The 25,917-nt window shown below is 41.9% G+C and overlaps 1 protein-coding gene across 6 annotated transcripts; it reads left to right on the top strand.

Moving 5' to 3' along the window:
• Positions 1-1,619: 1,619 nt before the first annotated feature.
• Positions 1,620-25,700, top strand: rfx2 (regulatory factor X, 2 (influences HLA class II expression)). Of its 6 annotated transcripts, none has more exons than XM_034081911.2 (18): positions 1,620-1,804; positions 10,853-10,961; positions 12,014-12,103; positions 13,327-13,409; positions 13,867-14,137; positions 15,316-15,390; positions 16,299-16,480; positions 16,692-16,811; positions 17,969-18,090; positions 18,425-18,543; positions 20,782-20,894; positions 21,258-21,409; positions 21,682-21,779; positions 22,263-22,412; positions 22,541-22,749; positions 22,828-22,981; positions 23,059-23,125; positions 23,705-25,700. In XM_034081911.2, exons 2-18 carry the CDS (start codon positions 10,854-10,856, stop codon positions 23,824-23,826), a joined length of 2,235 nt encoding a protein of 744 aa, XP_033937802.1. In that variant the 5' UTR covers positions 1,620-1,804; position 10,853; the 3' UTR covers positions 23,827-25,700. The 6 variants fall into 6 exon arrangements, with proteins under 6 accessions (XP_033937802.1, XP_033937805.1, XP_033937806.1 ...); XM_034081914.2 differs by having other exon boundaries at positions 23,083-23,125; XM_034081912.2 differs by lacking the exon at positions 1,620-1,804 and adding an exon at positions 1,950-2,153.
• The last annotated feature ends 217 nt before the right edge of the window (positions 25,701-25,917 follow it).

Below are 25,917 nucleotides of genomic sequence, written 5' to 3' on the forward strand. Positions count from 1 at the left end.
GACAACAAACAGTGGACATTTCCCTACATTTCATGTGAAGTATTAGCCTACCGGATAATGTGGAGTCAAAGCTCTTGCAATATAGCCTACATAGTAAAAACAACTTGGGCATTCGGATATGGGAAAACTATAGGCTGTGGTCAGGAATGTGTGAACTGTGAATACTCTCTCGTGGCTCCAATTCACAACAAAGTTTTCGAAATGATTAACGTTTTAATTCTTCCCTGCTCTGGAAATATGAATTGAACATTGTTTTTTCAAAAACATATTAAGAAAAAAGAGGTTTGTTTTCTCTAGAAAATATATTGCATTGATAGTATCCAGTGAAAATCAGAACAAGCTTTTTTCAAACTAAATATAAACTAGACTTGATACATTTTATGTTTTTGTACGAGATGTGGTGATATTTGAGTTAATCTATTCTGTAGCCTGGTAATAATTCCTGATATTATACAGTTACTTCCAAGAAAAAGTGTGACTGTAGACAGACAATATGTAATGTTTAAAATAGGATAGGCTTTGATATTTTATATGTTAAACGTGCTTTTGATATTTGGAATATTTCACATCGACAACAGGTAGCTCTAAAACATTATATTTTCCTCCTTTCTCGTATTGGTATAACAGAAGCCTTTTATCAACCTCAATTTTTTTGCTAATTAAATACAATCAAACAATAAAAGGTCATAGACAATTTGACAGCTTTATCTCTTCACTCTAGTTTTGCCCTGTATGTACTGTATCTCAGTGAGGCATTTTGTATTCCATCTATAAGAAGTCCTGATGAAGTTATCTATTCATCTGACATGTCACAAAATAGACATATGCTGCCACCTTGTGATGAAGATCTGAAATGCAGTTAAAGAAAGTTTAATAATACCAAGAAAGTAAGTAGATTAAATGAGTATAATAAAGAAGATTATATGTATTTTTAACTATAAAAATACTATCTTTACATACCTTAAGACGGTTTGAAGTGGTGCGCTGGATAGAATAATTCCTTTGTTAAATACACTTCTTATATGCATATGAACTACATCCCTTATTACATCTCTGCCTATACATATCCTACATATAATTCGCATTGCCATCATGCTGCAGATATTGTTTTCACTTTGTGAGATTGTCGCTTAGGCATGGCCCCGAAGACACCTATTTCAGAACTACTAGAGAAGAAGTGTTGAGGAGCTTTGCCAGGTGTTAGTATCTTGTTTTTCTGTCTTTGTTAACTTGAAAGTGTTAAAACCATGCAAGGCCATTTTTTTCCTTTTTTTTTATTATCAGAGGATTACTAGTTTAAAGATGGGTGCACTGTACTCTGAGGGAGGGCGAGATATGACGATGTTAATTTCCTTTTTCATTATTATTATTTCTGGCTAATAATAAGCATTATTTTTTATCAAAAATACTGCTGCTTCTTTGACAATTTATAACTTACATCTAAAAAAACATAATTTATTAATGAAATAAATTAATCTAAATGATGCACTTCCTTACAGAGGTTACCTAGCTAAGACTGCCCCCAAGTGGTAACATTAATATTTACAGTCTTATTGAACTGGGCGTGCCTCTTGTCCCTTTGGTCCCTCCCTTGCATAGTGAGGACCCTGACGTAGACATTCGAGGGTAGCAACAGTTGCCTCGAGACCCCGTCGCGCCACAGTGACTGTAGCCGTGGAGACAGTTACTTACCAACGGGCGCAACACTCAGCAACAGCAGCAGCAGCATCTGGAAGTCACCGAGCGAGTGAGAGAGAGGGGAAAGAGAACAGTGCCAGGGTATAACTTTTCACACAAGGCAAAGGTGACTATTATCTTCACAGCAATCATGTGCTAAGTTTTTCTGAAATTGGAAAAAATGCTCTGTGGTCAAGTGCTTTGCTAGCAGTCGTGGTTATTTTCCACAACTGAACTTTCCCTTATTTGAACGGCGTTCCACTCTCCATTTAACTGACGTTCACCTATTGCTTGGCAACAGCTTTTTGTACCTGGTAAAATATCCGTTTCCGCCCTTCTTTTTATTTGTCTACACTTTTCTTGAACGTTGTACTCGGCGCAGCGTTACTCCAACTCAACATTGATTCACTTGTTGCTACGTTGTGGTGTGTGTGTGTTTCGAGCTGTGAACGCACTCAATCCCAGCAGGATGGATGGTAAGGCAGTCAAGCTACAGCTAATGCTAACTCAGACAACTAGCAGCATAACTGCGAGTTCAGTCAGTTTAACCGTTTATTGCGCAGTTAGCGTCCGCTCTGTCTTGTTTGTCACATTACGGAAAAACGTATTTTCTTGTTGTGTCTTTCTCGAGAACGTAATTTTCAAGCAGGTGGACATTTGGCTAGCTAGCGTTAGCGTCGCTGGTCCTGCTGCCCAAACTGCAAACTAACGTCTGCTGCGAGCAAGCGTGAACCCAGCAGGAGGATAACTTTCCTTTCTGCTGGCAGTTTGCCAAGACCGTTAGTCAGTCTTAACTCTCACATGATATTGTTAAATTGATTTTAAACATTACGCTGCCTGTCGAGCACGGATATAATCACTTTTACCGGCGAGTCGGTGAAAAATGAAGTTCGCCGTTTGACTACAACGTTATCAAAGTTGGTGCTGCAACTTGTCTATCTCAGGAGAGGAACTACTCTTTTTTTAATCAGTTAACTTATGTCACGATTTAAATGAGAAAAAGTGGGTACTTCGCAAAGTTTTAATGTTTCAGAAATTACTTGAATAACTGAATATGTAACAGCTAGGTGGTGCTACGATGGTTCTTTTAAAGGCTACGGCTCTGTTTGGTTCGTTCAGTCTCTTGGATGAGATATTTAGTTTAAAATTTGCTTTCGAAACTAAACTTGCCATTAAAAAGATACGACTAGTACCCTTCATATGGCAGAAATAATGAATGGTTTTACCTGATTTGTCTCCTCTCACTCATTTCATCACAAGTAGTTTAGCTCCATCTACTAATCTTATGCCAAACTCGTTGAAAAGACCTAAAGCCAAATTGTTTGCTAATTGCCAAGCTGCACTGCTCCATTGTTTGGTTCGCAGGTTTCATTAGGTTTGATGTTTGATCTCTTTAAAGCGGAAGGCTCATATCAAACAGTGCCATAGCAATAATAAGAAACCAAGGAAATGCAGACCCCCAAATGACTATAAATCCCCCTTTTCATTAGCTTTACAGTGGGCAAGGCTGGTTTCCAGCACCTTGCATACTTCGTTTTTCTTCTCTTGGGACTTAGTCTTTTTTGTCCCCGGAGTTGAATTAATTCTAATGGACTATCATTTCAGACAGCAATCAGGTGCTCGGTCATTTGTAATGTTTGCTAGTGCTGCATCAAGAATCTTTGCAGCACTTCGATTCTCTAATTAAAACCCTCTCTGCTTTCCAATTAATTGACTTATTTCATTTATTTACATAAAGTATTTATCTTGTAAAAAGAAGAGATCTGAATAATATAAGGTTGTATGCCATTGATTCAGCCAAATATATATTTCCTTTAATGTTAAAAGGGGTCAGAACGCAGTATGAGTAATGTTAAGTTAATCATACTTATTATTTAGGCTGCATTATATTTGATAAAGACATTTTTGTGAAGCTTTCTACAGCTCTATTTGAGGAAGGTGTTGAATGTGCACTGACAGAAGACTTGGCTGGATTTGAGTGTTAGAGAAAGAAACTTCACTTTGATTGGTCTGACAACTCGCCGCAGCTAAAAAGAAAATAAAGAGATGACAGCGCTGCATATAACCCCCACCAGCATGACATTGTTATGTTTACATAGCAACTTGATATACAAATACACCCAAGTCATGGAAATAAATGGGATAGAGTGGGCCAGGGGCTGGAATGTTATTCTTTTAAAAGTGAGTGTTTTTAATCGGGTTATTGTCATCTCTTTCTTAAGAGTTAATAGATTTGGCTTGCCGAGAGGTAGGTCAGAAAGAAACGCTGCTCAGAGAGGAGACAACGTGGAAAGTAGCTGGTAGTATGCCAGTTATTTGGGAAAATCTTATTTGCTTGTTGTATGGTACTTGTAATGTGTATCTATATAGTCTTTTTTGATCTAACCGGCAGCCTATGACCATGATCGCACAAGTACCATACTGATCTGTAATTGACAGAAATTGTGCTTGAACTGGAGTTCCTCGTATGGTTGTGCATAGAAGAGTCCACCGCTACCCGTGTGCCATTTTGAGTGTTTAATGGACCCGTGTGTGCAGTACAGTTCAGCTATCAATAGGACAGCTGCAGTGGTCTCTTGGACAGCGGGTGACCTGAGTCCTGACACAGCTTTTTGGTCACATGTTTTGTGGGGGTGTGTCTGTGTGTGTGCACATACATGAGTATGCTGTGTGGATGTGCTTGTGTAGCCTATGTGTGTTTGCTCGTGCTGTATTTAGTTTGTCTTGATGAAGCCTTGTGGTGCCTCGGGGAGAAGTTCTCAATCCAATAGCCCGCCACACACAGACCCTTCATTGCCATTGGTTCTGTCGCTGCCGTTTATAGTTGATCACATTCTAGTTGCATAGCCCTCCTGCTGCGCTAACTTAACTGCCTAGCTTTTACACATCATTTTATTGTCTGATATTAATGTATATTTAATGGGCTGTCCCATAACATCTCAGAAAATCACAAAGCAAAGCAGAACAACTGAGAGGAGAATCCCTTGTGGTGCTTGTTAAGTGGAAATTAATAGTGCCATTTTTTCACATGACATACAGTTTCATAATCTTTTTGATTTATTTATCCGTGAAGAGCTTTATATTTGACTTGATGTGCTGTTACCGTTTAACACAATTAGAAAGGTGTCCTGAGGACTCTCACATCACGTCTTCCACTTAAGAGTTTTTAGAAATCATTGTAGGTTTATGCTTGCTGCTAGGATACGGAGAAACACATCCTGTCTATACCAAAACATTTTTGCCACTGATTGGCCCTCACACAGTGGCAACAAGTTGAAACTCGTTGTGAAATGTATTTTTTTTCAGTCTGTCTCTTCTATCTGTCTGTGTGTCATCACAACATTCTCAACATTCCACCGGTTTGTATCGTAGCTACACAACTGCTAATTAAATGTCCTGCCACAAACAGCAGACAAGGCAGTGACATTTGCATTACAAAAACTGACCCCCTCTCTCTTTCAGTCAAATATAGTAGCAGCCCCCATTCTCTCCTCACTTTTCCTTTCTTTTGTAGTGTTTTATGCTAGGTTGTTAAGAGATGTTTATTTGGCTTGAAAACAACTTCTGTCAGTATAACTTGCTATAAATTAAATGCCAAAGATTAAGTTCTAGGACAGGGAGATTTGACCAGATTTACAAATGAGTATTAGACCCAGACAGTAGTTTTAAATTGAATTAGCTGGGTCTTCAGCATTGCTTTTCAAAAGCTCTTTAATTAGGAGATTTGGTGCAGAGGATGCCATAGTCACATGTGGAAACAACCCAGTTTCAGCTAAATGGTGGAAGTCCTTTTAGTGCAGTCACCCCTTCCTGATTACTGAGAACCCTCTCTTCCCACTCACTAGCTTCAAAGGCGATGTTAATGTAGCAAGATTTAAATGAAACTGTATGCTATTTGTTTTCATGGTAAATGAATGGCGTAGGTGTTACCTGACTAAAGAGTGTTACACATTGTAACCTATGTAGGTCTAAAAAGTGTTGATATTTTTAAATCAACAACTTGAAGAGCACCAATTTGTAGACAGGATGTCAACTGCATCCTGTCACCACCTTTTACTGTATGATCTATGAATGCCATCTTGATGCAAATTGCTCTGCAGGAACACTTGTTAGGTCTTCAAGTCATTTAATGCCTAATGTTCTGGAAATGACACTGAATAGGCTTTGCTAAAAACAAAACAACGTAATCGAAATACAACTATTTATTTTTATATACTATAAAACGATTATTACTTTTTTTTTTTTTCAGTTGAATTATACTTAAAATTCAGGGTAATCAACTGTTTAAAACATACTGGTCACTTTTTCTCCAATAAATGGACGTTTTCGAAGTCAATGAATAATCGCATTTAATAATCACAATTACAATTATTGACCCAAATAATCGAGATTGTGATTTTTGTCATAATCGAGCAGCCCTAGCTGATATTATATGTTGTCTGAAGCATGTCACTGTATAAGGCTCCAGAAACGGAGGTTTCTGTATGAAAGGTTAAATCACAAGGGAGTTATATTGCATGCTAGTCTGATTATTCATATAACCCTAAATACTTAAATCCGAGTGATGCCAAGTATTCAGCATGGTGCATTATTTACTGCAAAAACAACAGACACTTGGATCTGTCTCATAATTCAAGCATCAACTGATGAGTCATTAAGTAGTGCCTGCAGATGTACTGTACCTACAGTATGATGATTTCCCCGAGTCATATCTGTGTTAAGTGAATGCTTAATGCCAAAAGGACAGACTCCTCCAGGGCAACAGATCGCTTATCTCGGGTTCATGGGTCAAAATTGACACGGCTCACTGCCAGCATCTGAGGTCATGGTTGCAGAATGTGGTTCCCTATAAAAAGAAAACTCACTTAAGTAAAGTCCTCTCCTTTGTGTCATCAGGCAGCCTTGGATCACATTAGATAAATAGCTGTGAAAGAGAAAGACGCCTACTCGTATGAGAATAAGCTGATTACATTTCCAGTGTTGACCATCCCTCCCCTCCCCTCCCCTCCCCTTCCCTTCCCTTCCCTGCTCCTCTTGTGGTGGGTTTTCCAGTTTTACTTGTCAAAATGTTCAATTTCCAATCCTCAATCTTTATCTAGAGATGTTAAATACTAAGGATGAAGGCTGGGGGTGGGTGGAGGTGGGGGGGCAGTGGAAATCTGGAAAGGGTTAGAAGAGGTTGGTTGTTGGGGGAGGAAGTTGCTAGTGTAGAGCTTGGGCGAACACACAATCTCCATGGCAACGGTTTGATCTTTCTCTCTGTGGCTGTCAGGCCTGCAGCACACATGGTGACGGAGTGGACAGGTTGTGCTGATGACCGGTGTGGGGAGGCGAGCTGGAGAGGGGAGGGGGGCACTTGGATTAGAGACAGTGGTCTGTGCCCCCTATTCCTCCTCTCATGCTCTCTCTCTCTCTTTTTCTCTCCCCCTTAAACTCTGCCATCTGCAGACCCCAAGAGCTGCTTTGATTGGATTAGCCATGAATTAATGAGACAGGCTTGAAGAACAGCCTCTGTTGTGGAAATCTCTTATCATATCTTAATTCCCTCTTTGTGTGAGCGCGTGTGCCTCTGTGATCTTGTAGTTTTTTTTAAATTAAATAAAAAAATAAAACCCCCACACCGCGTCTCAATGAGCTTGTTTTGCAACAAAACATGTAATTACCAAATTAGGGAACACATGTTAAAGCTTCATCAGACACCTGTTGCTCCTCTCTTTTATATTAAGTTTGACATATGCATTGTGCTGATTGCTTGTTCTTCACAAATGTCCTTTTAAAAGCTACAAAGGACTGTCTCTGCTTAATTAGTTTTGTGAAATAATTGTTGCTCTGCTAAAGCAGATTTACCATCGTTCCTGTCCAAATAACTTTAGAAAGACTCAACTTGCATTTAGATGTGTTGTTTTTAGGTAACAAGAGTGTAAAGCAACCTTGAAGAATAGACTGTTGTCTCCCTGATGACTTAAACATTCACCTTCTTTCGAGCACTGAGTAGTTACGAAAACAGGGCACTTCACCCTGTCCTCTTCAATCAAGTCTAAACCAGCAGCATAAAGTCTGTACATCTGTCTCTAGCTGCAACACGGAGATAAGTCGGAAATGATTAGCTTACATACATTTATTGTTGTAAGTTTCTTCTTAGCGTGAGATAGAGGGATCAGGTGGGGGGATGGCATTGTTTGGTTTGGGAAGTATTCTGTTGGTTGCATAGCAACAGGCTCCTGGAAACGGGAGTGGACGGTGTTGCCACTAGCAACCGTTGTTGCTCTGCAAACAATGTGGGCCAGTGCAAACATGAGCCAAGACTGTGGGCTCCTGCTTTTAATTGAACATCTGTATGTGTTTTTCTCTGATTGAGACTTGTAAGTTAGATCTGTCGGTGACATATGTTTATATCTTGTCTACACTGTGAACATTGTAGATTATAGCATTAGTTAGGTTTTGTGAGTCTTTGGGGTTCTTTAAATGTGTCTTTTCTTGTTTCCCTTTAGCTTTTGAAACTCAGGTAACTCTTGAAAGGAGGCGCAGTTGTTCATGTTGTAAAGCGCTCATCTGGGATTTGGCCTGAATGCAACCAGGCTTCCAGACCATACATGAAGACAGACTTGTGGCCCGAGACGCCAGCCCAGCCAGAGGAGCAGTTTTGCAGCAGTGTTCCATGTCTCCCACTGTGTCCTACCTTTGTGCTTTTCAGCGCTGCTGTGGGGAATTTGTGTGGCTTTTAACCTTTCCTTAACACTAAGCAGACTCCTGTTTACTTTACTCCCGTCTGTCCCGCTCCAACAAAAGGATTTAGTATAATTCACCATACATATTAAAGCCAGTGCCTTTAGTTGAGCTTCAACGGCTGAAAACGTGCCAGTGAGTTCTCTAGTTCCTTATCCATCACCATCCAGCCATGCCACCCACTCCTTAATGGCACGAAGAAGCCTGCAGGCTTGTGTCACTTCCTCTGGTGAAAATGACAAGTCTGAAAATAAATGATGAGATTGTTAGGTACATGTATAACTCAAGTGACTCCCCATAGACAAATTCCATGCTTTAGAAAAACGCTTTAGCATCGCAGGGGCTTTTTAAATTAAATGTTGACTCCTTGTTAGAATCATTGTGATTATAGGCTTTTGGTACTTTAATAACATACAAGAAAGAAGTGTGAAGAAAATTGTAATGTAATGTGAGAGTCTCTACATGTAAGTGCTAAATGTGCCCTGTGCTAACAAATACAGTGACGGCAACAGCTCAGATTGCTGCTCAGGGTAGACTGGATATGGTAGGACCATGTGTTTGTCTGTAGATTGACACATATCAGACATTTCAACATAGACCTCCTCCACTCAGGCTGTTAGTCATATAGACACAGCAGTGTCTTTGCCTGTGGCAACATCTCCATCTATGGAAAATGCCAGTGGTGGCACACCCACATCTGATGTTCTATTTATCTTAAAGGTACACTCTGTATTTATCTTAAAGGTATATTGAGTTTGTCAAAAGTTGTGCTGCATGATTCTGGATACAATGAGAATCATTATTTTATTGTTGAGATCTGAAGCAAAACTATTTTTTAGTTTAATATTTACCCTTCAATCTCCTTTTTCCTGTGGGAATGGCTTGGTCATGTGTGGTAGATGTTCTGGTAGTGTCTGTCTGACAGCTTCTTCTTCTTGTATTTGGCAACAATTAGTTGGTTGAATAACTGAATTATCCGTATAACAGTTTAACCTTAAAAATGTTCCACAACAGAAGATATCAACTTTTTTTGTGTCAACATGTTGGTATTATTCTTCCTCTCTATCACCTGGGGGGTTTCTTGATAGTGACTCATTTTGCCCATATTGTTCTTATCTTCTCAAAGTGTAAGGCAATATACATCAGCGTGTGTGTTTAGGTATTTTTACACACAATATAAAGGTTTGATCACACTGAAGGAGAAGGGTGTTTTTAATTCTTATGGAAGTAGAAGTTTGATTTGAAAAAGTTTACTAGCTTCAGCTGTTTAGCCACATGATACATTTGAGTTTGGGGAGCCAAAAGAGTGCATTTCTGCCCCTGTTGCCTGTACAAGCTTAGCCTCCACGTTACTGCAGCCCAAGTGGTGTTTGTCAGATCTCTCAGTGAAATAAAGGACATTGTAGTGCATGTCTTGTGGTATGACCAATCACAGCATGTCTGGAGCTGGATTTGTCTTGCAGTCCTTCTCAGTAATGCTCCCAGAGAACACCATCCCACCGTTTACCTTCTGATGTATCCTGTTGCTCCTGGATTTCTACTCATCAATCCAACCCACCCCCCAACTGTGCCGTATCTCCCTCTCTCTTTTTATAATCCTCCTCCCCCTCTTCTCTTTGCGGTCGCGCTCGAAAGTTCCTGTGGAAGAGCTTTATAAAGGGGGGGGGGAAATAGAGGAGTGAACGGGGAGGGAGGAGGGGGGTGGTTGTCATGGATTCCTCACCATAGCAACCGACAAACGTTTACAAAGCATTGAGGAATTTCCTCATATCAGCTGGATTATTGAGGCCCTCAGAGAACAGCTCTCGTACCAAACTAACGCTGGATATCATCAGGCTGGAGCCCGACTGCCATTTTCATCTTTTTCCCCCTTAGTTTTTTCCTTTTTTGAGGGAGTGGGGAAGTTGTTTTTTATCCACTTACTCCCCCTTGCAGTTCCATTCGTCTCTTGACCCTGCCTTACTCTCGGTCTTTCCCTCTCTATCCTACAAAAAAAGAAAGGGGGAAAAAAGAGAGCTTTTGTTGCACTCCATGTTTAGTTCCCCTTTGCTATGCTGTGCACATTGTCACCCAGTGGAAAGCCGAGTGGCGGCAGTCCCTTTGGTCCTAAGCAGGAAGTTCAGTCCTATTGGTAACTTCCACTACTGTACTGTAACTTTTCTGCCGATCTGAAACTGTTGGGCTCTTCATATTGACTGTGATTAAGGCTAAAGGTGGGCAGCCTCTGAGAGTTTCACTTACTCAGCTTGACTGGTTAAAGCCAGAAACCCCCTGGGACACAATGGATGCCATGGAGGCTCCAAGAGAGAAGGGGTGGTGTCGAAGAGCATTTGTTTAGTATGGCTGTCCATTTATAGTCAGAGTTACCAATATGAGGGTTTCTTAGGTCTGGAATTAAATCCCTCCTCCTTTTTCTCTCTTCCACTTCTTCATGTCTCCTACAACCCAGCATGCAGAGCTCCGAGGGAGGGTCAGACACCACGACCAGCGTGGCAGCGCTGCGGACGTCATCATCAGCTCAGGCCCCTGTGGTACAGCCTGTTCCAGCCTCCCAGCAGGTAGGTTATTACCTCTACTCCACTGAAACATTAATTGCAGGACAAATGTGTAAAGTCTGTTGTGAATTAAGTTTTCCATCTTTTTTATTTTCAAATATAAAATGTAAAGTAGTTTTATTTACAAGCCCAAACCTGCTTCTCACAAAAAAAGAGCTAGGCGCGTTCACACCGGAGTACTTTTCCTGTTTAGTTCCATTAGTACCCCTTATGTCGCGTTCACACCAAAAAGAGTACTTAGTGCCGGGAACTATTACCCCCATTTTTAGTGCCTGCTAGAGAGGTGGTACGAAAAAAGTACCAAAAAAGTACAAATTTCTATTGGCTGGGCGAATTGCAAACCACACCCCGTAAAACTCTGAAAAATGTTTTGAAGCCGCCATTGTATTTGCATTAGCATTAGCCCCGCGCACCAACGGAGAGAGAATAACTTATGGCAACACAAAAAAAAAACATGGGAGCGGTGGAGTGATGACGAGGTGTCGGCGTTCTGACGATTTACTCAGAAGGCTTCAGTAGAAGCTGCTGGGAGTCTCAGCAGCTTCTACTGAAGCCAGTCCCCAACTCCGGAGACTTTCGGCCGGGGACTTCGGGTGGCAGTATACGCCGTGAAGTGTTTTGCGGCCTGCCAGTAAACCCAAAGCAGAAGAAGACGAAGTGACGTCAGCGGCTTCATTTGCGTAATCTTCCCTCAGGGAAAAGTACTCCGGTGTGAACGCGATTGGTACTTTGTGCCCTGGGGTTATAAGTGCCGGCACTAAGTACGGCAAAGTACTTGGTGTGAAAGCGGCTCTTGTGCTTGGTGTCTGAAATGAAATGGCACTATAAATGGAGTACACGCACAAAAATGCACTGCCTGGCAGAGAGAGGTTTGTGCAGTCATTTATGTTTATTATATTGGCACAAATCTATCTACTAGTTTTAAATATTTGGGGGGGGGGGTGTTGACATGTTTGCCTGTCTTGTGTCGACTGTCATATGTTACTAATGATCTGTGTATGTGATTGTACGTGGTGCATACCTATGTAATTGAGTTATGTCTTGTATCCACACAGAGGGTGCTGGTTCAAGCTACAGGCTCAGCTCAGAAAGGAGGACAAGCACAGCAGCTTTCAGTACCCAGGGTTCAACAAGTCTCTCAGCAGGTACACAGTGCTGTACATACTATACAGTGCTGTGAACAAATACTTGTACACCCCTTGAGGCTTTCTTCTCAGTTAAACCTATTTTGTCTGAGCCTGAGACGTATAATGTTATCTTTTATAATTACGATTAAATAAGCAAAATAAGCATATGGCCTGTTTCACTGGGACTTTTTCACTTAGAAATGTTTTGTCTTTTCAACTCATTGGGTTAGAATTGACATGAAAGCTAAATGATACAATATGACCGGGGTGATGCGGGTTTTGCTTTAGTAAACAAGTTAAACGGCAACCAAACCTTGCTTGTGCTTCACACTGAAGGAAGATCCCAACACGGCAGCCCATTCATTCTTCCAAAAGCTGCTCTTCCCAAGCATGCGCCAAGCTGTTTCTCCTGCTTCCTGTGCTCCTCATGGGTGTGCCAAATTGTCTTTCTCTGGCTGAGCCTGGCCCACTGCCTGCGTACATGAATAACATGAAACTAACATCTTATACAACTCTTAAAGGCTTACAAATAAACCTTATGGTTGGTATACATTTTAAGTGTGAACATTTCTCCAAGCTTTACTGCTGCTGCGTTTGTGATGATGTTTATGGCTTCTCTGCATCCAAGTGTGTTTTGTTAACTTGCTGCAAAGCCTGCTGGTTCCTGGGCACTTGAACCAAATCCCAACACAAATTCTGTGTTTTGGATCGAATGTGAAATCCAGGTGAACTGACAGTCTACTAAGAGCTGTTTATAGGTACCCGTCTTATATTTCACCCTGAAATATAAGACGGTAAACCAATAGCAGATGGACAAGTCATTACCTGCCTTTTGTCAGTTGTATGCATCCTTGTATCGTTCTTCATGACACGTGAAGTTTGCAAAACCAAGTTTGTCTTTCACACACACACACACACACACACACACACACACACACACACACACACACACACACACACACACACACACACACACACACCACACACACACACACACACACACACACACACACACACACACACACACACACACACACACACACACACACACACACACACACACACACACACACACACACACACACACACACACACACACACACACACACACCAGCAAAAGCCTACACTAAAAACAAGTATTTTACTTTTTAATTATAGTCGCAGTTTGTTTTTCATTTGCACAAATAGTGAGTTGGGAAAGAAAATGTTATTCCTGATTTCAATGTCCTGTCTGTCTGTAGGTTCAGCAGGTGCAACATGTCTACCCATCCCAAGTCCAATATGTAGGAGAAAGCGGAGAGACTGTTTACACCAATGGAACTATGTAAGCAATGTTGCATTACCCCACAATTATTATTAGGGATATGAAATATGTTTTTCATTGTGTGGCCTTAAGAACAATACAACATATAGTTGAATTCATCCCAGTGAAGCCAACATAATTACAAATAAATAACAGGGATGTTACCATGTCAGAATGTAAAACCATAACAAGTATTTGCTGTGCCGTGTATTGGTAATATAATGTAAATGATTTATTGTAAAACAAGACATTCTTCAATTTGATTCTAGCATAGCCAAATATGTTTCAGTTATATTTTTGTCTGTATAATCGCAATGATGTACTGTATCAAATTCATCAATTCCTGCGGTCTTGTTTTTTTAATTAGAATTTTAAAAACCTGAAGACTGTAACTGCTCGTCATCTGCTTTCTAAAGATGTAATGTAGCTCATGATGGAAAGACATCGCTAAATGCTAACTGCAGTGACCTCTCACCAGCCGGACAGCCTACTCCTACAACCCCGAGGCCCAGTTGTACGGGCAGGGCAGCGGGGGCCCCTACTTTGACTCGCAGGCGGGTGGAGCTCATGTCACCACGGTGGTCTCCTCTGCCAGTGGTGGGGTGGCCCCTCACGGCATGGTGGGCATTGCTATGGATGTGGGCAGCAGCCACATCATTTCCAGCGGAAGCACCTACCTGATTCATGGTGGAAGTATGGAGGGGAGCCGCAACCACATATCACACTCATCACGCTCATCCTCCGCTATGGTGAGCAACTCCCATACCAATGTTTTTGTTATTCTGATGCACTCTTTCAAATCTATTGGGATTCCATGTGGGAGTGAAAACAACAGCCAAACTGTTTATCAGAGGTTTGCACCCGCCAAAGACTGCATGATTACTTTTTTTCTTCTTCATCCTTAACTGCCATGTGGTGAAATCAAAGTTTTTATTCTTTTAATTACATAAATGAGTTGTTACTACTAACTCCTTGTACTACAAGGCTTACTGAGCAGAGGACCCCACTACCACATGGTGTTGTGAGACTGGTGATGACTGTTGTTACCTGAGTCCAGAGGGCCCAGGCTCCTGGACGAGAGCACACAGGGTTTACAGGAACCTGAGTTGGGGCCTCCTGGCTCTGCAGTAGCAGCACAGGGCAGAGAGCCTGTAGAACCAGGACACTGGCTTAAATAATTCAGCGCTGCCTTGTTTCAGAGGTTTTCACAGGCACTTGAGCGCCCTGCGAAACAAAGCAACCCCTGGGGCTCATTACCATTTGGCCATGAGCCCTCTGGAGCCTTCTTAAGGCTTGGAACGCTGCCTGCTTCTTTTTCCTTTTCTTCTATGTCTCCAGTTTGGCTGCAATAGCACATATCTTTTCATTTTGACTTTGGTTTTCTTCTACGGCTCAATAGAGGGTCCTTGGTTTTGTCATTCACTTTGCCCGCCAGTTGGACTGCATTCTTTTTTTTTTTTTGTGTCCAAAGAAAGAATAATATGCCTGTGTTTAATATCATGACTCTCTCTCTCATGTTGTAGCAACAACTAACTCTCTGATTGTTAGATTTTCATTCACATTGTTTACATCTTGGGGGATGGGTCTGGTTAGGCATTATTGACCTATTGTCCTCAAACTTGACGTGACCTGTGCCCGTGTTTGTGGTTCCTATTTGCATACATTAGAGTGTCTGACTGCAACCCTTCACTGAGCAGCTTAACCCCAAAGTCCCTTGATTCGCATGCTTTGGTCAGCCTATAAGGGATGTGGCTGCTTGCTAACAGTCTAATTTCCTTTATCTGTTTTAATTTGTTTTTGTGTTTTTCTTCATATACCCCTGCTTATTTCTGTCCCCTTCTCTTCTTCTATCACTCTCCCTCTCCTGCCTCCTCCCTCTTCTGTGTCCACTTTATTTCTTTTTTTTGCATGCTTCTTCTTTCTTTAGCTTGAAATGGCGATTGAAAACCTCCAAAAGTCTGAAGGAATTGCAAGTCACAAAAGCAGCCTGCTCAACAGCCATGTAAGTCAACCAGGAACTTTCTTTAAAAAGGACATGAGGATAAAGAAAAACCAACAAACAAAAGCTGAACATTGAGGCAGTGTGTTCGACTTGTGTACGCAACGTTAAACGCACTACCTACTGCTAGCTTAACTTACTCGTAAATTGTCTCGATACATTTCCATCCTTCATCTGAACTTGCACTCGCTATCACTTTTTGCTTAATAATGCAGCTTTTATATATTTCTTAACACCCTGCATGGACTTAAATTGATTTCTGTATGTTTCACTTCTAAGCACACCAAGACATGCACTCAGTGTCAGTGTATATTGCAATATAACTTTTCCCCTTGTTTGATAATTATAATGAAATACAATAATTAAGTAGTAGTGTTTTATTACATCCATAGTTTGACTCACATGGAAATATGATTAAGATTCTTTCCCAACATTTCCATCTTCCAACCTCATTTACATTTTGAACAAGTTGTATAAATCATGTTTTAAGTATTTGCTTTGAATATTTATAATTTGAGCTTTTTATGTAAATTCTCTATGATTGGATTGTTACGACAGAGCAATGACAGAGCCCCTCTCAATATTGACTTGAGATGTATCCCCTTGAATGAAAAGCACTCTTCAGATGTTTGGAGTTTTCACTCAATCAGCCATTCTTTATTCTGTAGCCAAGGCAAGATTAGAAAAATAGATTATAAAGCATCGTCACAGCTGGAGTGCAATGGTCTCTTTGGTGTTTAACCTCCTAAAACAGGTGTTTTTGTGATGTGTGTGTGTGTGTGTTATCTGTCTTTTGATGTGTAAATAAGATGCCTAGCTCCTCTTCATTTCTGGCCAGGACACGACCACAGAGCAGAGTGTGTCCCCTGGGGATCACTGATTATGCAACTGTGTTCTCTCTGTGTTTTTAGCTGCAGTGGCTGCTGGACAACTACGAGACAGCGGAGGGGGTGAGCCTGCCGCGCTGCTCCCTATATAACCATTACCTGAGGCACTGTCAGGAGCAGAAGCTGGACCCGGTCAACGCCGCCTCCTTCGGAAAGCTCATCCGCTCGGTCTTCATGGGCCTGAGGACACGCCGCCTCGGCACCAGGTACACAGGAAGAGCTGTGGCTGAAGCCGAGCATGCTTATCACAGCAATCATTCATCATAATCATATACAATCACCGATGTGACACGTATCACGATGCTCATAGGCAACGGAGACTTTTTGATGGCCAAGGATAATAATAGTGATTGCACCTGTGACTCGCCATCTCCTCCTCCTCACTGTGTTCTCTCTTTTCTCTCATGAATCGAACAGAGGCAACTCTAAGTATCATTACTATGGCATCCGGGTGAAGCCTGACTCACCGCTCAACCGGCTGCAGGAAGACACCCAGTACATGGCCATGAGGCAGCAGCCTGTCCACCAGAAACAAAGGTCAGCACTGTCTGCCGTCTTGACCTTTCTTCACGCATTTCATTTCATTTGGTTGGTTATTTGTTCTCATGGCAACACATGGTTTGTTTTTTTCTTTATGATAATCATGTACGAAACAATCTAACTTTTTAAAACATTGACCATGTGGCAGCTGCCTCTCTGTCTCTGCTGCTTGCTGTGTGCCATCTTTATTCTCAGAGTTTTATTACCAAGTAGGTTGACACATAAGAGGAACTTGCTTCGGTATAAGTGGTTCATACAGAGACACGGAAAGAAGAATACGTAACCAAAAATATTACAATTATAAAAGCTAAGAATAGCACAAAACACACATCTATTATCTTCTCTAACAGTTTGTGACATCTTTTGATTTGACATTTTCACTTCCTATTTTCTTCACCCATTTCCTAGTTTCTACCCAAACATTAGAGCTGCATTCAATACGGGATCATGTATTCAATGAATTGACCAGTCGCAGCTATGTGGCAAATATGTGCACGTATGCATGTTCCTCTTTGAACACCAGCTGACCAGCTCTTGTTCTGAGTTTTCATTTTGATGGTTTATTGCACTTAATGGAAGTGGTTTTAAATAAAAGTGCCAGCTAAATGAAATCTAATATGTAATGTAACAGATGTATGAAATAAAGAAACTACTCCTACTCTCCTCCAGGGCATCTGTGACTTGCATTAAAGGTGACACACGACACGAGAAGGGGGAAAAAGGCATTCTTGTCTACTGGGAATTGGGAAAAGATTCAATCACCTTTAAACTGGTTTAACCACTTATGATCTACTGCTTCTTCAGTAGGTTGTGTGTATACGTAGGTCACTGGGGCTGGCATATATAAAGGTCACTGCTGCCATGTACACTAGTTATTGGATTTGAAACTAGACACACTCACAAAACTATCCCATCTCTAGGGATACAATCAAGCACCAATGGAAGGAAATATAACAATTAATCAAAAACAATGCAAATGTCATTTTCCGTAACACACAATCTTGGAATTTGACTTCTTCGCTTTTGTGTTGAAGGTGGTATCACCTGAGCATTTGCTGTGTGGTTTTCATTGAAGTTAAAACCGGAAATGTTGTGTTTGTAAGTCCTTCAAAGCCCAGCTAACATACATGTCCCCTCTTCTCCCGTGTGTGTAGGTTCAAACCTCTGCAGAAGGTGGACGGTATGTCTGACAGCCTGTGTGGGAGCTCTCAGAACTGTAGCAGCACTCCAGAGCAGTCCGTGGCTGCTCAGAGCCAACACCACCAGCAGTACATCGGTGAGCAACACGCCACTAATGTGTAGCCATGCTTTGTTGATCATTCTTCTGACTTCTTTCTTTATGACTGCTTTCATAACGGTACGAGATTTGTGTTCCCTGATTTGGCTTTACTTTGCACATGTTATTACAGTCACACTGGTACAATTAATAGATAGGCATTGTGTTTGTAGAGAAGATTATAAAAACATATTATTTCTTTCCGTTTGGACACTTGTGGTTTTATTTATTTATATTCTGTCTCTCGAATATATTTGCCTTTGATTCACACACAAGTGCCAGTCTGGGTGAGTGATGAAATGATTGACACCTGTCTATCTTTTTTGTCATTCAGATACGTCCCACAACTTGCCTCCATTTCCCTCTCCTGACTTGGGCACCCAGCCTCTGCCTGAGCGCATCAACATGAATGATATCAAGAAGCTGCAGACGCTCTACAGAGAACACTGCGAGGTACAGCTCTACCAATATCTCACTGAGAAGACATTGACCTGTCAATTGAAATGGCTTTAAGGGGAAACTGCGTAAATTCTGTGTACAGGTCTTTGGGCTGCCAATGTGAGCATAGCTCCATAAAGCTTACTGTGTCAAGCCAGCCTCAAGTAATGTCCCATGTTCCGTCATTACCATGAACGCTGACACTGCTCTTGCACACACTCACCGGAGCATCAAATGTGTATTATTCCGCTCCTGAAAATAGTCCCCAACAAATGAGTAACGCTTTTCATAAAACTACATTGCCCTGCTGATTAAAACTCATAATCAACCTTTTGTAAAAACCTCACTCAATATCGTGACCCATTTTTAAACGGATCAAAGAAAGTACGGTAGGCTGTCACTCAAAAGTATTGTAATCATTGTTAGTTTAAGACCATTTATGGAGTCTGGTTTGATAAAGCGCATCCTGAAAAGGGTCCTACATTTAAAGCAACTTGCAGCAGGTGAAGAACTGTATTTGGAAAGAGCTATGAAGAAAGGGCATATTGCATAGCGACATTTCACAGGTTGAAGGGCATACCTCATGATCTCTGGGCAGGAAGATGCAGAAGAACAACCCTTCAGGATGAAACGGAACAGGGAGGAGAATAGAAATAATATTGAACCCTAAACATTTCTGGAGGCTCCACAGGCCGGAGAGAGGCTGTGATTAAAGCTGTGAAGCTCTGGCTTTATCATATTATCCCTGCCCTCCCCTTGTCCAGCCTCACCACGCTCCCTTTGTTCCAGCCGTCTTTTCATCTCCGTGCAGCTTTCAAGACATGCCAATTAACCTTTCAGCGCGCTGGGTGGACATCTTGGTGTCTTTGTGGTGGCCTCCCCTTGGGCCTTTGTGCTGCCTTGTCTGTGGACAGGCACATGGGCTCCTGCCTTTGTCTGCCAGCGCATTTCTGTCACTCTCACAGCTCTCATTGCCTCTGTGTTTAATGTTTATGCATTTCACTTTTTTCTTCTCTCCACTTTTTTGTTTTGGGCAAACAGTGACCTGTTAACACATTAGCCAAGGCTTACATTGACACAATTAAAAACACAAGTAAATAGTTGTCTTAAGCACAAACAAGACATTTTAGGGCTGTAAAGGAACTTGTATCAACTGTCAGCAATTTATTTGTTAATGTCATGGTAACAACAGCAACATATTAAGGGATCAGCAGTGTCATTAAATAAACATTTAAACAAAAATGATTAGGTGTTTAATAAATCACACTGTAAGCCGCAGTAGTGTGTGCTCGGATGCCAGGGTAAGATCGGGGAATCTCTGCCGCAGGCGGCTTTCTGCATTTTGAGCATGTGTTATTTCTCCTCCACACTTCTTCTTTTTTCTTTACGGCAAGTTGTTTTTCCAATGTGGTGCAAACTGTGGCGGCAAAACGCTCAGAGGGATGGGGAATTCTTCTTTTTGTTTTGGAGTTCTGTGTTTGACCTGTTGCTCTAGGCAACCGTAAACAAGGTTGTCAAGGCAACGGCTGCAGAGGAAGCAAAAACACATGTGATTAAATCCTACAACTGCTGTGTAACAAGATCTAGCGGCAAGTGCATGTCCTGCCAGAGAGAGAGAGCGAACAGAATCTCTGGGCACAGATCATACTCTGCGTAGAAATGGAACTGAACAAAAGAGTCTGCCTCAACTTCTGCAGCTCTTGTTCTTAACTTTTACTAATATATATATATATGAGAGTTTATCCGTTAACTCTTTTTATAACCGGGTTTTCTGCGGCCCAGCCCTAATACTGTTGTTTATCATTTAAGGTCCCCAGCCTGCTTCCTCTGCACTCTTCATTGTTCCTATGCGTGCAGTACACTGTGCTTTCTAAGAGACTCATGCATATGAACAGGGAAGAGGAAATCACATGGGTTAGTTTAGGTCATTGCCTCACCACTAAACGGAGGCAAATGCATGCATACATCTACAAGACTAATCTGCTCTACAAAGGATTAAAAATAACTGAGGGGGGAAATCAAAATGCTCCAGATGAACGTGGCCTTTAGGATCCTCGGGTGATTAATGTGTGGAGCTGTGTTTGAGCTGGCTCATTGTCTAACGGGAGGGCCTGCAGTGAAGGAGAGGCTGCTCGCCTGCCTGCAGAAACTTTGTTGTGTGTCTGGTTGCCATGGTTGAGCTCTGTGTGTTTTGTCCCCTCTCCCTCCCTCTCTTCTCCCTCCCTCCCTCCCTCCCTCGCTGCTCTCCTGCAGGCCACTCTGGATGTGGTGATGAACCTCCAGTTTCACTACATTGAGAAACTCTGGCAGACCTTTTGGTATTCAACACCGCCATCTAGTGACGGAAACACCTCCATCTCCAACAGGTCAGATCACAGGGAGAGCTGCACCATGAGAAGAGAGGGAGACAATCATTCATGTTGTTAAAGATAAATCAGTAATTAAGTTAATTTATTATTGTTTAATTATTATTGTTTCAAAACGGGTTGAAGAATATTTTTGTAAGTGCAGTTTTGTAAGTTGGTAAAGAATATCCATGTATTTATAATGGATTATGTTTAAAAAACAGAAATCTATAAGAGATGATAAGAGTAATTGATGTTAGCCTGTCTATAAAATAAAACATCTACTTTTATATTAAGTGAGATTTTTTTCCAAGCTCAATGCAGTTTTCTATTTTAACTGCAAGTCAACGTCTTAAGTGTTTAACCTTTCTTTTTTGTGTGCAGTGACGATGACCTGGACGGTGTGATCCCCAGAGAGAAGCTGCTGGCTCTGTGTAAATATGAACCAATCAGACTGTGGATGAGGAGCTGCGACCACATCCTGTACCAGGCTCTGGTGGAGATCCTCATCCCTGATGTGCTGCGTCCTGTTCCCAGTACGTGCTATTCATAATAAATGTCATTCTACTGCAGTTTTTATTGAGGTGTACAAACATAAAACCAACAGGTAAACAAACCTGAAATCGGAAAACCGATGCAGAACAAAGAGTACGAGTGAACATTCTCATTGGTCTATGCATTCTCTGTTTGATCAATTGAAGGCCAGCCATAGCATTTAATGATGTGTTGATGCAGAAATCATGAGGCGTTAATGAGGGTGACGGTTGATTTCTTTCAGTTTGTAATCCAGAATGTTCTGTTCCTTCAGGCACTCTCACTCAAGCCATCCGCAACTTCGCCAAGAGTCTGGAGACCTGGCTGACCAACGCCATGACCAACTTCCCTCAGGAGATCATTCGCACCAAGGTAACTAGGAAGTTACAGCGGGTCATTTAGTTAATCACATTTCCTCACTCCTACAGCCTCAATAGTTACCGGTTATCACCTCATGAGGCTGCTTTGTGATGTTACTTTCCATAGTGATAGTAAACAGACGTATGTGTCTCCCTCTTTGTGCTGCAAAGCATTTTTGAATACAGTGAAAATGTTTTGGAATGACAACAGATTTGGGTTGAAGCTGAATATTTAGTTCAACAAAAACATTTAAAACATTGCACCATTTTGCAAATGATTACATCCATCTCTTTTTAAATACATTGTTTTTTGAACCCCAAATACAACTTTATAAAAACATATTTAAAGCTTCCTACTATTCAGTGCAACCTTAAACAAAATGTAACTTCATCACAGAATGCCTAGAGACCTAAGCTTGTTGAAGTCTGGCATCATTTCATCATAAAACCATGAGAGATACAACAGTTCACGATGTGTCATGTCCCCATGGTGCAGGTGGCGGTGGTCAGTGCGTTCGCCCAGACCCTGAGGCGGTACACCAGTCTGAACCACCTGGCCCAGGCGGCCCGCGCCGTGCTGCAGAACACCTCCCAGATCAACCAGATGCTCTCCGACCTCAACCGGGTGGACTTCGCCAACGTCCAGGTATCATGTCTTCCCTGTTTATTTATCACCGAGACATCGTGTTTAAACTTCAGACGGTGCCCTGTAGACTCTGTATTTCCCGTGGTTTCTTGCTCACTGTGGTGGGGTGTGCTTGTTGTCTCTAACAGGAGCAGGCCTCATGGGTGTGTCAGTGTGACGAGAGTGTGGTCCAGCGCCTGGAGCAGGACTTCAAGGTGACGCTGCAGCAGCAGAGCTCTCTGGACCAGTGGGCCACCTGGCTGGACAACGTGGTGTCTCAGGTCCTGAAGCCCCACCAGGGCAGCCCCAGCTTCCCCAAGGCTGCACGCCAGTTCCTGCTCAAGTGGTCCTTCTACAGGTAGGAGGAGGGAGAGTGAGGCAGGCTATACAACAGAATACAAAACCACAGAATGTAAAACATCCTTTCCTCCTGCAGCTCCATGGTGATCAGAGACCTGACCCTGCGGAGTGCAGCGAGTTTCGGCTCGTTCCACCTGATCCGCCTGCTTTATGACGAGTACATGTTCTATCTGGTGGAGCACCGTGTGGCGCAGGCAACCGGAGAGACTCCTATAGCCGTCATGGGAGAGGTAAGACAGAAGATATTTAAAGCAGCGTTGGTTTCTCTATAAATACTGAAAGGGCCATGAACAATATGGTTTAACAGTTGTTTTGTTCCGTTTCATCACAGTTCAGTGACTTGACCTCCATGATGCCATCACTCATGGAAAAAGGTAAGCCTTTATTATTTATGTGTAGTAACAGTACTTTACTAAATGGAGAACAATAATTGATGGTTGTTGTACGTCCGCTTTAACTGTAATTATACATCTGCTCTCTGGGGTAGAGCCTCAACATTCTTTTGTTGCTGCTGGGATTATTAACAGGTCGAAGACCTTTGTCTTCAGTCGGAGCCGCGAGTTAAAGGGTCATTGCAATCGCTGATGACAAACTGTTTCCACTAACCTATAACATCCACACTGTACATTTTATATTTATGTTTCATTGAATATTCCATTCTGTGCACACTTGATGTAAATAATATCCTGCTTCTATTGTGTTAGCAGAAAATTGGCCCTTCATAGTGTTTTTATTTGTCAGACAGTTTATAGATTTTTTTTAACTTCACGGTCATCTGTATATTTGTCTTACTCTCCAATGCTGGATTATTTCTATTTTGAGATGTTTATTTCTACTCTTAATTAGTTAGTACGTGCCTTGTTTTGTTTTATGCTGCTGCAGCACATTTTATTTCCCATATTGGGATGAATAAAGTTCCTCTGATCTTATCCTCCCTCTCCCTGTGCCCTTAGACGCGTCCTTCTCCGATGAGATGAGTGACCTGGGCAGTGATGCTGACGCGTCCAGAGGGCCGACTGAGCCGGCCGTAAAGAGAGAGAGGATCGAGCTGAGCCACCCTCTGCAGGAGATGTGAGTCCAGAGGGGCCGGACTGAGACATCCAGCATCTCTGTCTGAGAGGGGGGGGGGCTTTAGGGGCCCTTTGGGACGCAGCGGCACCCTGCGCTTCTGCAGTTAGTGTGCAATGTATATAAAGAAGAAAGTAGCAATTTCAACCCCCCCCCCCCCTTTACTAGCGTTTATAATAACGGTGGTCTTTCTACCCGGAAGCTCACCTTTTCTTTTCTTTTCCGTGTAACACAGGTCTGATTTTCTTTCCGTTTTTGTTGCAACTGTGAATGACTTTGTGCAGTACCTTTTTATCGGATGTGTAACTTTACGCGGTGGTGTTTGTGATTCTCCTTCTCTCTTTTTTAACCTTAAGTAGCTGTGCCATAGTGTCATTTGAGTGCCTTAGATCGCTAACCTTGAAACCACCACTACAGATGTCTCTGTCCCTCAGCTGTGCCTCTACCGCAGTATGAATGTATCGTCTCCAAACCTCAGACATTCAAAGCACCTTTAACATTATTTAGGTGTATAATCCTTGTTGCCTCTGCTGCAGCTCGCAGCACACACACACGCACACACGCACACACACACACAACCTACTGACCCAAAGGACCTTCCCTCAGTCGCCCCCCCCCCCCCCCCCCCCCCCCCCCCCCCCCCCCCCACCCCCCCCCCCCACACCCACCAGCTCGGCCAGTCAGGCTCTGTAGGCCTCGTAGTGTCGCCGTAGTCAGGAAGGCAGGGAACTCGGTGTTACCTTGGCTGTGTAAGATGTTGGTTTGTTTACCTCAATAGATTTCCATGCTGTTTGGCTCAGATGACATGAAGCAAGTATAACAAAAAAAAAGTAAAAAAATGTAGCCACTGTTGCAGTTTGTCTCCTTTCATGTAAATAGTTTAATCCGGTGATTGCATTCAGGGACTCATGTGTTCAGCAGACCTGTGGCGGGGCACTCACCCGCCGCAGAGTAGGGAAGAAATCCACTCAATGGAGAAGGGATGTTAAAACCCAAACTGGAATCCGGTCTGTCTCGATGAGCCTCATTTTCTGATTTAAAAAAAGTGGTTGTACATTTTATCTAAAGATAAATCAATACAGGACGGACCTGTAAAACCAAAACTCCTACCCAGAAAGAGGATCTCTGCACACGCTCCCCCACTTCAGAAACTGACCTCATGCTGTTACTCAGATTAAAGTCTTATGTTCTGTTTTTATTAGATAGAGAAATGCCGTGCGTTATTTGGGGAGTTTGTCCATAATAAATTATATAAATATATATATATCTTTGTATGATGTAGAAAGTGTGTGCTCTGCGGCCTCGCTCTCTTCACACTGCTCGGTTTGTCACATTGTATCAAAAGAAAACGCTTTGATGTGTAATTGGCTAGAATGGCGTGTGTGATAAACTTGTTTCCAATCTCAGTTTTGTCAATGTAATGAAATCAATTATATCTGCGGCGTTACTGCGCTACTAAACTGTCACGAGATACATTTCTATTTATGAGCTTTTTTTGACATCAGCTTTGTGTTTTGGTTGATTTATTTCCCCCCTTCGGATGATTTTGTTGTAGCGATGAGAATCCTTGAGTTTATTAAGGCTTTTTGTAACTTGTGCCTGTCACAGTAATTTGCCTTTAAGTGCTTTGGAGAAAAAGTAATTTCTGTGTGTACTTTGTAATGTTTTGTAAGGCTGTTTTAGATTTTTGGCGGAGGATTATTTTTTATTGAACTAGATTTGGTTCTTCTTACAAGTATACTGAACCCTTATTTTTGTGCATTTTTAAACCTGTTCTTGACTACACTTTAACTATCTAAGGACAGATGACGGTCTGTAATAAACTGCATAGTTCAGCTGTATTTTGTACTTGGTCACAATGTGTAATAAATTGGTGTAAACCAAAAAGATTGAGCACATTTATTTTTTTATCAAACATCACAAAACTTCTATTCGAAACATTTATTTATTTATTTTCTAAGGTTTGGTGGGAAACTCCAGAGATTCCCTCCATACAGTATAATTTAAAATTCTAGTTTCCATGGCAACTTGTTTTTCTACAATTCAAGATGAGTTCTGACATCTAGCTCAGTTTGCAGTCTCAGAACAGGGAACAGGA

The sequence above is a fragment of the Pseudochaenichthys georgianus genome, chromosome 4, assembly GCF_902827115.2.
Source record: "Pseudochaenichthys georgianus chromosome 4, fPseGeo1.2, whole genome shotgun sequence".
Taxonomy (NCBI): Eukaryota; Metazoa; Chordata; class Actinopteri; order Perciformes; family Channichthyidae; genus Pseudochaenichthys; species Pseudochaenichthys georgianus.

Excerpts from the sequence above, each read along its gene's own strand:
- rfx2 (XM_034081911.2), top strand. The coding sequence starts at position 10,854 with ATGCAGAGCTCCGAGGGAGGGTCAGACACCACGACCAGCGTGGCAGCG. Across the intron at positions 16,481-16,691 it reads ACACGCCGCCTCGGCACCAG|AGGCAACTCTAAGTATCATT; the intron begins GTACACAGGAAG and ends TGAATCGAACAG. Across the intron at positions 18,544-20,781 it reads TCTACAGAGAACACTGCGAG|GCCACTCTGGATGTGGTGAT; the intron begins GTACAGCTCTAC and ends GCTCTCCTGCAG.